The sequence below is a fragment of the Harpia harpyja genome, chromosome 8 (genome assembly GCF_026419915.1).
Source record: "Harpia harpyja isolate bHarHar1 chromosome 8, bHarHar1 primary haplotype, whole genome shotgun sequence".
NCBI lineage: Eukaryota > Metazoa > Chordata > Aves > Accipitriformes > Accipitridae > Harpia > Harpia harpyja.
Window position 1 is genome coordinate 51,416,090 of NC_068947.1, and position 14,741 is coordinate 51,430,830.

Consider the following 14,741-nt stretch of genomic DNA (forward strand, 5'->3'; position numbering starts at 1 on the left):
ACACTTCCAAACTCTGCACACACGAAGAATGTCAGATACTATATGACCAGCTAGGAAATTCTTGTGATAGGTTCAGAACCTGTAGGCAAACTAAGACGACTCAAGTGACATTCTTCATGTTAAAACACCTTAAGCACATGGAAGAAGAAGAAGAGATTGTGTTCAGTAACTTACACACCATGGTTTGGGGGGAAATTGTCTTCCACAGCTCAGTTATTTCCCACTACTATCAGCTAGTAAAGCCTCATCTTTCTGCCTTCATTTCTGATGCCCTGTTGGTTCTCACTGACCACTCTCCCTTTCTTCCATTATCCAATTATAATTTGTACTTTGAAAATACAACACATAGCTGTATCTTTACTTGTAATTAAAATGTGAAAGGGTTAGGGTGGTTTTTTGTTTTGTTCCCCCCCCCCCCCCCAAATAAAGTTGCAAACACAGAGAACTTAACTAAAGCTTACATCTGATACTTTGAATCCTAAGTTTTTTAAGTTCCAGCTGAAAGACCTCTTATGTCTCCCCCCAAGAGGAACACTCTGAAAAGGACTAGAGAAATATTAGGGCAAGCTCTACTCACCACGCTGAAATCAAGATTTTTGTCAATCCACTCTTGTCCTTCTCTGAATTCATCGTGAAGCCCCATGATATAAAGAGTATCCAATGCATCTACTATGGTAGCACCCATTTGTGAGTTTCCTACGTGCAAAAAGAAGGATTTCTTTTACAAGTTATTATTTCATTACCTTTCTTAAACATCACGAGCATGAGAAAATAACCCAAGCAGTAGCAAAGTAAAGTTACTACAAAGATAACAGCACAAAGAATAGTCAAAATGAGCAAGGAATAGCAGCTATGCAAGAGGATCACACTTCTCTTTCAAAGCATCAGTCCTTTGGCACAGTTTGGCTTCTGGGGAGAAAAGACGACTAAAGATAGGAAAAAAAAACCAAAACAACCACAAAAAACCCACACCACGTTCTCATCTGCTTTCCTAACCTGAACATGAGCAATTGTACTTTGACACAAAAAAAAAGGGCAGGAAGACATTCAGCTTCAAAAAGCTATCAGGAATTCTAGGACAGAAGTGTCAAAAAAAAAAAAAAAAGCATATGCAAGATAAAGCAATCGGTACTTGCAGTAATGCCTTGCATTTCCCAACATTTACTACTGAAACGTTCAAAGTTTTGCAATTATGGAAGCTACCTAGTCCCTGAGAGCAGGGATGCCCTGGCTTGGGTTGACTGATGAAGCCGCAGCCCCAAGATGTTCTCCTCGCTCCCTGTAGGGACCCACACTATGAGCTGCTAATGGATTCCTCAATTGTCACCATTTAAAGTGGAGCATTTAAAGCCAAATAAAAATCAATGGTGCTTTACCCTAAAATACCATTCACTTGAAACAGCAGCAATTTAGAGTTGATTGATGAGTGACTCATGGGCTTGTACAAGGTAGGCAGGGTGAAGAGGTGGTGAGCCATTGCCCATGTTAGCCTTGACCTCCTTGGGCCATCCCAACTTAAGCTGTTGCCCTTACTAGGCAGAGATCTTTGCTTCTGGAGGAAAGCAAAAATTACCATGGGTTTGTTTATTTTCATGGAGTGTATAAAACCTTCCTACACATTAAGAAAGTAGCCAGATTTCACTGTTCATACCAGTATTCTATAAAACAGTACAGTAACTATACGATTAGCAATTTAATGACAGTAGTCTCCTAACAAGCCAATTTTATTTATTTTTAATGTGCTTTCCATCCACAATGGAATCTCTACAGCACAGTGTTCCTGCTTGGTTGTTTCCATTCATTTATTTATGATTTTTATATGTGTAGAGATTTTTTTTTCCCCTCAAGCATAACAATAACTGAATAAAGCCATCACCCCCACTGTATTTCTTTTACACACCTGACTGATACTTACATGCAAGCTTAACTCCATTTTCAGGGATTTCTTTCCCCAAATAAAAAAAAATTAAACACAACAGTTTCTGTGACAAAGTAATCAACTAATTTCTTCAAAAACAGCTATGCATCTGTTTTAATTAATTTAAACTAGATATGGAAAGCCTAAAGTTGGTGGTGTTTGTTACAAACATTCAAGTACAGATCGGGACACACTACCTTTCACAAGATTAATTGAAAGACATATCCTTTGACAAACTGGCCACCAGGCATACCTATAACTCTCAGGAAATGAATTCACCGTGGTGCATAAGTACTGTAAGGTTTAATGCCTTCAGCCAAATGACAAATTCCATTGCTTGCGCTGAAGTGGAATTTGCTTTGAGTAGAGCTACAGCATGCACTTAACTTTGTACCTTCTCACAAGCATAATGTGATAGTTATCTAATTTATCACTTCAAAAATATGCAAATCAGACCACGACACAAGGACTAACTTCAGTATTAGCTGACAAGGTATTTTTAACGAAGTTAGAATGTGTTATACTGCTATGGCACTCAAAGTAATTTCTGTTCCTTTATTTAAACCACATTGATAAAATTTTGAAACACACAAGGTGTTTGAACAAATTGGGATACACAGCCTTAGGAAATCCTGAAAGCTCCTCTTGTAACAGTTTCAAAAAATAAAAACCTTCTAACTTAAACACAACCATAACCACATCAGTAAGCTCTCATATTCTACAATTGGCATGGGGGGAGGAGAATACATTGCATGGGGATGGACTGGTGTGTCGTTGTCGCCCCCAACCCCAGAAAAAAAGTTCAGACACCTCTGTACAATCAACCACAGCTCTCTAGATCTCAGAAGTACATTCAAGTGTCCACAAGAGAGGACAGCAATATGTTGGGCACGAGAATATCTGCTTTCCAGCCCTCCAGAAAATATCTTTGAATATACAAATTTAAACAACCTTTTTCATGGAGTTCTCTGCACAGAACCATGAAAGAAGGGCCACAGAAATGCAAAAGCCCATGATTATTTTTGCCATCTGAGGAATCCAATAGATGCATCCAGACAGAGATGGAGAGCAGAAAGGCCAGAACTGCTGGAAGAGAGCTCTCTCTGGAATTGATCAAAAGTGTCCATGGTTTCTTGAACAATACGACTTCACCAAGTACACACAAGAAATTTGCTTTCATCCTCACAGTGTTAAAAGCGAGCCCTCAACCCCATATATAGAAATCTCACCTAAACCAGTAGTTCCCAACAGGGATTGTCTGACCGCCTGTATCACACAAGATCCTCCAGCGTTGTTTGCAGCCACAGAAATAAATGCAGTCCAATAGAGCAAAACAGACTTGCTCAGCATTTTTTGCCCCTAAGAGTCAATTAAAGGCTTAAGTACATACTCGGAGCTTTTGTCTGGGCCACACTCCAATAGTTTGTTCAAGCTCTCCCTCCTGCTGCCTTTTTGCCCCTTTCTCTCACTTTTTTGTCTATCTTTCCTAGACCCGCAGCTGTCCAACAAAACACTACTGAGCAAAGCCCCTTCTGCTCACACATGCCTCTTCCCTGAGCAGTAACGGGTGCCTATTTCCGAGATGCAGATCAGTATGGTTATATTTTCTAGGCTCCACGTGAGAGCTCAACTATTTCTTATTGTGGTCTCCTAAGGATAGCATTTGTATCCCAACCCATAATAAATTATTAATTTTTCTTCTTTCTTATTCATAAGTAGGCTATTTCAAACAATTTTTTTTTTTTCCCCCTTTTCTTCTTAAACATATGGTAACTAATCCGAACTGCACACCAGCACTTCTCCCTTGCGGAAGACTCAGAAGAACAATCTTTCTTTTTTAAACCTTTTTGGCCAAACACATTTCCAAAAGGTCAAGAGATAACAAGTCAGTATTTTGCAAGATTGTCTACCCAGTCTTCTTCCTTTAGTGTCAATCAGGCAGCACAAAGCAAGCTAATTCCTTCCTCGTGGGCACTGAGGGGGAAGAGTCCAAAATGCAGAGTTCATACCCAGAAGTCTTGCGCCTACGAGACTAGAGGGCAGAGCTGGACATAAGGCAACAGAGAGGACAATACACTTAAAGTAACACCTTGGCTGCCCCATGTGACAAGGTAAGTGCAACTTAAAACCATTTGTGGGCTACGCGAGGCTGGGTTAGAGAGTAAAATTAATGAATTGCTCTCAGCTTCTTTCTGGGAGGACTATGTGGCAAGGACATCATTCTTAATTTGTTCCTAACTAACAGCTTCCGCTGAATTCTTCTGTTATCTGCTGAGGTCCACAACCTAACCAGAACAGGCAGTGATGTTGTCATGGCTCTCTTCCTCCATCTTAAAATGCACTGCATTACCAGCAAGGCATCAGCTGAAATCTAAAGCAGGAAGAAACAGCAAGTATTCAAAGATCACTGGCCTCTGCACGAGCGTCATACGTGATGCTATAGAGAAAACAGACTACAATGGATAGGCAGCTGTACTTCCCCCGTCCTGATGTTGATACAAACCATTCAGTCTAAAGTCACAAAGAGAAATCATTTTCCATTCATAATAGAGTATGGGTTTTTTTCCCTTTCATAACTATGCTAAGATCCATAAATTTTGCCTTAAAGGACATGAGGATAGTCTTCCTAGACTTAAACTGCAGAAGGTGTCTTTTCAAAAGTAATAAAGTAACTCTAAACAATGAGATAATAGTTTAGAGGAGTATACGCTGCTTACTACCACCTCAACCAGTCTGATCTATTATTGCTCTGGATACAGAGAGAGCAGATGTCTCATTGTGGTGAAAAAGGCTACAAAACAATTAAATTGTAATAGAAAATAACACTTCTCCTAGCTGAAGGCACTCCTCCCAGGGTCTGCCTCTGTTCAATACAAAGGCTGGGTTGGTCATGTTGCATAAGATAATAACTGATTCCAAAAGGGCTCAGTTTTACAAATGTCAGATTAGGAAGTTTCCTCTCCATATAATTATAGTTCTAGTTGACTGAGCTCCAAATTTAATGAAGTTTGCCTAATTAATGCAATGCTCATTCTTCTAAATAAAACAGAACATCCATCATGAGTTAATGGAAGGAATTTAGCAGTGAAATAGCTGAACTATTAACAAAATCATGCACACTCTCATTAAGCAAGAGTACTATTCCAAAGGACTGCAAAATAGTAAGTCAGATTTATATTTAGGTAGACTTCAGTTTCCTGAGATTAGACAAGTAATTCCTTCAATTGATAGCACATAAATCTACAGTATGAAATATCTAGCAAATCATATGACTAAGTGTAAACAGCAGGGCCATTAAAAGAAAAATGGTCTTCCTATCTAAAATTCTTTCAGTATGCCGAAGCACTAGATAAAGAACTGGTTTATTTATACCATTTTGAAGTCTCACAAGAGACTATCAAAGTACAGGGAGACAGATCGTTGTCATGTGTTCCACGACAAAAGGAATATGGAGAAAATAAATAGCCCACTTTCATCATACCATAAGGATAAGTATAGAGATTTAGAAAGTCTGATATCAGCTACAGTTGCTTAGTGTATTTATTATGTGGAAGCAGAGGAGACTATGAGCAGTGAGGTACTGGAGAAAATATGCGAACTAGCCTACATCAATTACAATCAGAGAAGACTATGAAAATTTGAGACACAGACACGGTATGTAAATAAGGAACAAGATGACACATTAAAACTCTACACCAGCAAACTGAAGTCATGCACTCCGTATTGAAAAGTAATCATCAAATAGGTGCTTCACAGACACTTTGATTATTTGACATGTCACCTGTACCTACTCCTTTCTTCAACAGGGACACACCACAGGCAAATCTCATTACTTCTTCCGAAAAACGCTTCCGTGGGGGCTTTCGTTAGCCTGAGCTGAGGGCTGAGCGGGCGTACTGGGCCTTGCTGGGATGGAGTTAGTTGTCTTCACAGCAGCCTGTATGGTGCTGTGGTTTGGATTTGTGACTGGAACAGTGTTGATAACACACCAGTTTTGGCTGTTACCGAGCAGTGCTTGCACAGCATCAAGGCTTTCTCTTTTTTGTTCGCCTCCAACCCCCTGCCAGTGAATAAGCCGGGGGTGGGCAAGAGGCCGGGAAGGGACACAGTCATGACAGCTGACCCCAACTGACCAAAAGCATATTCCGTATCATATAATGCCATGCTCAGTGATAAAAGCTGAGGGGGGGGGGGGGATTCTGGCAGGTAGCCATTCCTTGGGGACCAGCTGGGCTTCGGTCAGCTTGTGGGAAGTGGTGAGTGATTGTCTTTGCATTACTTCCCCCCCACCCTCACCCCTTTCCTTCACTTCTTAAACTATCTGTATCTCAACCCATGGGTTTTCTTGCTTTTGCTCTTCCTATTCTCTCCCCTGCCTCGCTGGGGAGAGAATTTCCCTTCTTTCCCTTTCACCCTCTGTCCGTCTGTGCTCTAACACTCTTGTGTTACAAGTGTGTTAGTGTCTTACAACACACTTGGCATCTATCCAGAGACCAGTTAGAGGAGTGACAAACCTGAAGGAAACGCAGATCAAGTGGCGCTCTCATTATCGAAATGCGCGCTAGGTCAGAGCAGGGCTGCTACAAAGTCAAGGAAAGCAGCTTAAGTGGAAAAATTACCATGAGGCCACTTTGCCTCCAAGGAAAGTCATATACAATAGGCCTAATAGGCGCATGTAACCATTCTTACCCTTCTACCTTATGCAGTGACTGAAATGGAAATATTTTATTTATTAAGCAGAAAAGATAGCAAACGGAAGACCCAGAGGTGGGATGCTCATCAGTTAAGGAACTACAATCGAGGTAGGGTTTTAACATTTACTAAACCAGTGAAAAAAACAGAGGCATCTAACAGAGACTCTTGTTCTTGTTGAAAAGGACAGCCTGCGGATACCACCACCAGCTATGCTTTGATGAAAGCTATAGGAATTGGCAAGACTGCTTGAGGAAAAACAAGCAGTTGGATATAGTAAAAGCATTTGGGCTATTACTGAAGACAACTGGCTCTGTATCATACAAATAGCAAGTACCTCTGTGTCAAGACATCCCTGCAATGGAAATAAGTTATTTTATACTCTAGAAAGTCAACCTCTCTTCATAAGCGTTAGAAAGCTGGAATGTATAGTTAGTTACGTGTAGAGACGAGAGATGTGGATGTAAGGAAATGGCTCTCACTCTCAGCATAGCCAATGGGATGATCATACTGATGGACAGAACCATAAGATACAAACAGACCTCATGTGCCAGAAATAGTATTGGTCTCAGCCACTCATACCCAATTCTTGGTTTTTTCAGGGCCCTGGACAGACATCATTTACTGGGAGCAGAACCTACTCCTACTGGGGCAGAACACCTTTGATTACTGGTGTGTTTAATTGGGCGGGGGGGGCGATCAATTTGCAAAAGGAATCCAAGAGGACTGAAGTCTCGAGGGATAATTTAACTTAATTCCTAAGTTAAATTTCTGCTCTGGCAGATGACCTGAACTTCAGAGCGGTCCAGCACTACTGCCAGAGCAACCCGACAATTGGGGTGTGCCCAAGCATAGAGCAAATCCTCCCCATTCCCTCGCAGTGACTCCAGAAACAAAAGAGGAGATGTAAAGCCTCCTCAAGGAAGTATACCCTGGCACACTTTGAACCTAAAAGATCAGCTGTTTTCATATAGGCAGGTGTTTTAATCCCTAGCAACAGAGCAAAAATGCTTCCTTGAAAAACTCAGCCTGACATTAAATAAAGAGTTATTACAGTCTTAAAAAAATAAATATTCTTGTTATTGATATTCCCGCCTGCCCAGCTTCAGAATGGCTAAAAAATGCAGACTGGGCAAGACTGTACTGATCTTGGGAAAGTACAGCAATTTCTACTTAAAAAGATTCAAAGAATTCAAGTTTTCAGATTGTAGCAACAGGATTTCTTAATGTGATAGACAATTACAGATGTGGTAGAAATATATATAACATGAAAATTAAAAGCAAACAATTATCAACCGAGTTTTCTGTACCTCTAATGAGGCTCTGGCAATAAAACTGCCACTACTCAAGCATACCACTTGTAAAATATCTTAATGACTCACAAGGAACAAGATAATGTTTAAGAAAATGAATTAAACTTTTGAACAACAGAGTTTAATTCCACTGTGAAAACAAGTGCCTCAAAATTAGTCAATGAAACCACACATTTCATACAAAACTGCAACGTATGATTTCAGCTCAGCCATAAAATGCAATGAATAAGCCTTTAAGTATCCATGAAGAAACCAATTGCCTTTAACATTTTAGACTAATTAAGAAAGCAGAACAAAAAACTAAGCATGTTGATTGCTTAGTTCTGTTAAGTTGCTGATAACAGACAACATGAAAAGGAGTTCCTAATCTTTTGTACCAGACAATAAAGTATTTCAGCATATAAATAACATTAAATAATCAATTGTAATGCTTTCCTTAATTTTATAAATGAGGAAGTAATGGGAGTGAAGCACTGAAGTGTATGCTAGTCTTTGAATCTATTCAAAAGTGGACCTGCAGGTAGATGCTATTAATCAACAAACTGCTGCTTAAATAGCTATGTCCTTAAGACCCAAATTTAAAAACTTTGTCTAAGAATTTATACCATGGTAAACCTTCCTCTTCTCTGCTCTTCACTTGATTGCTTCACTTTGCTGTCCAACTAAATCCTACACAGCCCTTCAGCTTATATTCAAAATTCATACAAGCAAGAGCTGAATGCAGTCCCTGGACTACAAAGCCTGAATGTCCTCAAAACTAAATTTGAAAAGGGCTTAACATTTTAATACCAGACCATTTCGATTTTCTACATTTCTTTCCAATTGTGTCCTTCATATTTTTTTTGTTATTTTATTGTTAAGCACAAACACAAACCTGAATTACTGCAGATAAGAAGAGGACTGTGTGCAGACCATAATTAAGATTAATGCTGGAACTATCATCTGAGTTAGCTGAAGGTTAAGACCCAGTGATAACTGAAAGGCTGCAAAGTCAGGAGAGAAAGATTAGGATGAGCTTCAGAGTAGGAAATGAACGAGGGACAGGAGATGGCATTAAATTGAGTACAAAGGAGGGGACAAAAGTGTATCATATGGGAAGCAAGAATAAATGACAAGAAGTGAATGGTGATGGCAATCAGCTACACACATGAAGCAGTCAATCAAAACTAACCCAAAATACAGATATGGAGCAACTCCATTTTGAGAAGTCAGGAAGTGGAAGATTGAAGGGAAGAGAACCTGTCAATGATGGCTCACAAGTATGCAGAACCTAAATACAGGCAGCAGTCAGCTGAACTCAGCAGCAAGCAAAGCAAGATTAATATTTGACAGTAAATAGGAGAGCAAGATGTTATCTGGACTCGAATATAGTTCTGTGACCTGAGTGCAGAAATCTTATGTACAAAGCAAACTAAGTACTGATCTTCCAAGACAGTAAAGATACAATTACCTGTAAGAAATTGTAAGCTAAACTACTTTGTCAGCTAGGCAGTAGGAAAAGCATCATGAAAACCACACCTCTGACAGTCATCAGGTCACAAAAGCTTTTCCATTTTTAGATAAAAGCTTGGGCCACTTCCACACATTTTGGTCTAAACCACATACTAAATTTTCTTTAAGACAGCTGAAGAGGAGCTGATTTCAGTGTGGTAGCTGTAAAACTTCACCAAAACGGTGCAAAACTTGAGTGAACAGTATTAGTGGATTAGGCACAAGCACAGTGCTGCACTCCCGTGGTTGAACTGTTTCGGAATTCCAGCTGCCTCGTACATCTGCTGGCTTTGGATGACAGCAAAGTGTACTTGCATCTGCCTCCCCCTTTGTACGCACGGCCATGTAGTTGTCCTTACCATATTTAGTTTTAGAGCTCAGTATGCTAACGCTTATTTAGTTGTCATGCCTGTTTACTTAAGATTTTAACACAGTCCAAAATAGACTGCATAGCCTTAATTTCATTTCCTTATTACAGACCCTGTTCTTAATTCCAAATGATAAGAAACAAGTTTAAATTTAGGAATAACATTCCCACAACCTAAATAATTCCCAAATCAAAACAAACATAAGTCCAAAGATTCCCAACGGGAAACAAATATATTTTTTTCCTCAGAGCAAACCATCTGGTTTATAAGAGAAAAACAGGAGAGGATGCTATTAGAGAGAATAAAAATTCTCAATTTGAGCCTGAGCCCTGAACTCTACTATGACTTAATTTCTTCATTACCATTTGATGTAGATGTTTACCTCACTATTCTATAAGGCAGGTTACAGAAATGAGGTGTGTTTATCTAATTCCACTTTGCATCTGTGCATCTCATTATATTTTTTTTAAAGGCAGAATTTTCAATCTTCTGAATAATGCCATAGGATTTAACATCATCAGTTCAGCAACATGTAAAAAAGCCACTGAGAACAACTGACCTAAATGTGTTGTACATGAGCTAATACAAACTGGGTGAGATGACTTCAGTGGGAATACTGTATTATTAAAAAGAAGAACAGAAGACAACAGCTGCTCATCGTGAATTTTCCTGATATGCACAGGCACACTTGTGACAGTTTGATGAAAGAGCAATAACATTCAAAAAATATTCTTTGCTAACCACAGTTGTCTTTATCTATGGCACCAGTACTGTAAAACAGTTAAGAAGGAACGTACAGCCAGATTGCATCCTGCCTGCACACATTTGCAAGTTTTAGAGAACAACCATATCCTGAATAAACACAGTATCTATTGCAGTGAAGGAAAATAGTGTTTCCAAAACACTATTTGCCCAATTAGCAGCAGAGGATAGCTTTAAATTAGATACCTGAGGAAAAGTCAGAAATTTTGTAAAGGGAAGTCTTACCTTAGCATCAATGTTACAGTCTTTTTAAGAAGTGAACTTGCACATGGACAGAGAATATATACAGAAGGTATGTGAGAACATCCCTTAACAAAGGCTCTTAAGAAAACTAACCTGCCATAGGATAAGAGAAAATTGTTCTCACGCAAGTGAGTAATTGTTTAAGAGAGAGGAAACAGGATAAGTATAAACAGCCAATTATTATTGTGAGGGGAACCCACCAGTGGGATCCTACCAAGATGAATGCTTGGGCGCATTCTTATTTATGAAATCATTTTGAAATATATAAAAATCATCATATTTATAAATAATTTGGAAATACCGTATACCGATCAGGATTTTGAAAAGGAATGCTACTGCAGAAAAGCCACCCTATAGTCAGTTTCTAGACTCCATAAGGAGCCTAAGAGATGCAAAATACAATTATTAGGAAAGGAACAGTGAACAAAACAGAAAACAGAACAAAGTTTTAGTCTTCGCCTCAAAGAAAAAAACCAAAACTTGAAAAGATACAAAGAAAGGAGATAACAATGTATAGGGTATGAAAAGACATATGTACAAGAAGTGACTTAACAGACCAAGACTCTCCATGTAAGACAGGCACACAACTGAGGGCATATGCAGTTCTACAAACTTGCGAATGGCAAGGAAGAAATGAATAATGGGTTGGTTTTTTCCAATACCAAAACTGATCACCTAGGACAGTGAGCAGACCTCAAAACTAAAAAGCTTTCTACACAATATGGAATCAAACTATGGAACCACTCAGAATACAGTGGGTGCTCTTACGTTTGCACAGACTCAAAAGCAGATTGGACAAAAATCACAGGAAAATAAACTAAAAGTGATCAAATAAAACTTGCTGCCTCTGACCGCAGAAGCACTAACACTGCACAAACTTTTGTAAGGCAGGGAAGTACTCTAAGAAATGCTCACTTACTACAGGATTTTCCTGCTCTTACATTTCTTCCCTAGGTACCTGTTGTGAGCAATTTTTGGAGGATGAGTAATGATCATGTTTGATCTTTCGTCCGACCTGAAGGAACTTTTCTCACGTTATCAAAACACTGTCTTAATTCCAAATTCAGCCAGCAACTCTAGAGTGTTATGTTCTTTCTTAAAATTTTATCTTTCCAAAATTTGTGTTACTGGGAAAAAAAATACACATTAAACGTACATATAATATTCAACATTGCCCCAGTGTAGTCACTCATTACTGATTTTGCAGAGGACACAGCTGCATAGGCTTGTCCTAAGGCAGTTTCATTTACTTTAAAATTGGAATAGAACCTGAAATACAGATATTGGGCTGATATCTACATCATGAAATTACCTCTCTTTACTAGTCAGTGTGAATGGATTTTCTTTCCCCTTTCATTTACCACAGAAAAAGGCAATGACGGGTAGATTACTTGTGCACATACAGTTAAGATAAAAACTACTGCTCACCAAGTAGGTTGGGGTTTTTCTTCCCCCCAATCAAAACAACCAGAAGTCAAGAACATATTTGTTTACATATATACCTCATACACCTTTTTTGTTTTCATTTATCCTCCACACGGATTCAGACACTGAAAAAAACATGCACAGAAAAAGGATGCTGAGCAGTTGTTTCTCCTGTCTGCTGCTTCATTAGGATCTTACAATGAGAAGACACCAGAAGGTTTCAGCCATATTTTCAAAAGGCTACCCCTCAGTCTTTAGGGTATATCATCTAGTTTCTTCCCAGCAAAAGTGTTTGTCTCCATAATGTTTATAAATTTGTAGGTCATTTGGCAGTCAAAAAAAAAACCCCAGAAAAACAAAAAGCCCACAAAACCTGACACCCTTGACACTCAATTATGTGAACTTCAAAAGTAAATGACAACTAATCAGATGACAGCAGATGATAGTGTCAGAGCAGCTCAGGCAGCCCAATAACTGTTACGATGACAGATGACAAAAACGTCTAATAAACTAATGAATACTTCCCAGGGTAATATAAAAAAAAAAAAAATAAAATCTGTTAAAGCACTTTCTTGTAGTGCTTACGAGAAATACTCCGCCCCTTGTTTTTTAGACCACAAACAGGACAAAGAAATCGCATTACTCTCCCAAGCTATACTGTATTTGCCAAAGGTATCGGAAAAACAGACTCCTTTGCCTGGCTCAGCTCCTTCTTGCAACAGCCTCACGCCCTTGCAGTCTGACAAATGCATTTTCTCAGCGGGGCTTGGGAGCATCGCTGCTCCCGCTCTCCGGCACGGCGGAGAAATGCACTGTCAGATCTCCATTGCTTAGCAACACAAAGATCTGCGGCAAGAGCTTCCCACGCTGCGGCAGTGGGCAGTTGGCAGCTGGCTCAGCAACTTTCTCCCAGGTCGTGGGGGTTTATCAGCAGCGCTGGTAGCGAAAGGCTGAGATGGGCTGTGCAGCAAGCCAGGTAACAGGACACGCTCAACGAGGTGGTAGAAACCAAGTAGTCCACCAGCAAGTTAAAAAAATTCAGCTCGCTAGCTGCCCCAACTGAATCCTTGAGTTGTTCCCTTGGACACGTCTTGCTCGTTAACCAACATACACCTCGAAGTTTCATTTTTCCGTATGTATGAAGCAGCACCACATTATGTTGATGACACTGAACATGCCAGACAAAAATCTCTCATAAAAGAGAGAACAGCTTTATTTGGTCATGTGTTAGGGAAGAGATACAGCACTGCATTGCAGCCTTGAGGCTCGACTAGGTAATACAAATGCAACCACAATGTGACTTCATTGACAATTTTCTCTTCCTCCCAGAAGACATTAACCCAAGACAGAGCTGGCAGACATCTCAGATTAAATTGGCCATTTGCATGGCATGTGAGATGAGAGAACAGGAGAGGCATGAAAGCACTATAGATGCACGAGACGGTTCTAGTGTGACAAAATACAAAATAATAATTTCATTAAATCTTTGTGCATGAGAATGGGAGTGTCTGCACGCAAGCATCTACAACTTAAAAACTCCACATCGTTATTACTTAGGAAAGATCTTTTCATACCCTTCAAAACATATCTAGACATATATCTGTTTATGTATGTATACATTATCAGATCATCTTCATGTAACGCAGCTCATCTCTAGACAGAATACATCCAAATGCAAGGTTTAGAAATGCACTGCTAGTAGTATGGGAAGTTTACAATTTTGCAAGAGTTTGTATCAGTACTTTGTCCCGTACTTATTAACTGACAAACTGCACATCTTTATTCTCAGATAGTTAACATTACAAAGAAAAAACCACACCACAAATTTCTAAACTCTCATTTCAGAAAGCATCAGGTAAGATGACAGCCCATGATTTCTAGTTTTGCTGAGGACAATGTTCTGAGTTGCCTACGGATTGTGGCCTTTTTTCTTTATTTTTTTCCTTAAAGTCATTCAGGTTCTCAAATAAATGTTGTTTTAGAAAAATAAACATCGAAGACTGATACAAATCCACTAGTACAAACTGCTCAATTTAACTCACAGTAAAGCATCCTCAAAACTTGTGCTATGGTAATTAGTTCATAAGCCATTGAAGTAAAAGATGCCACAAAAACATATAGCTTAAAATTCTGAAGCATATCTGGACTTGGTAATTTTAACAGTGTTTCCGTAAGATGTTCACTGAGGGGTAACTAAACAAGGGCAGGGACAAATCATCTTTAAACAGCATGTTTCAGATGGTTACTCTGATCCTCAAAAGCAAATCCAATCAGATTTCATTACAGCAAGAGAATCCAACAATATCATCAACTACTCTGGTTTTCGTTAAACCCAGAAAACCTTCTGAAGTAAGCTCAGCATTTGCCATGCTTGCTCATTATGTGACATGCATCATTTTCCATCAGCCTCTTCACCCTTTGTGTTCTAATGAGAACTTGATGCAGATCCCATACAACCCCATCTCTGCAATAATGCCCTGCGGCTGTCATTAAATTATTCCAGCAATTTAAGCAGACCAACAAGAAAGT

General features: G+C 39.3%; 1 protein-coding gene across 2 annotated transcripts in view; it reads right to left on the reverse strand.

Annotated features, from left to right (window-relative positions):
- The window catches only part of MAN1A2 (mannosidase alpha class 1A member 2), a 147,713-nt gene that overhangs the window by 79,890 nt on the left and 53,082 nt on the right, over nt 1-14,741 (reverse strand). For both annotated transcript variants that reach the window (XM_052794200.1, XM_052794201.1), the window contains exon 4: nt 578-696. In XM_052794200.1, coding sequence (XP_052650160.1) covers nt 578-696 — 119 coding nt within the window. The remainder of the gene's footprint in view (nt 1-577; nt 697-14,741) is intronic.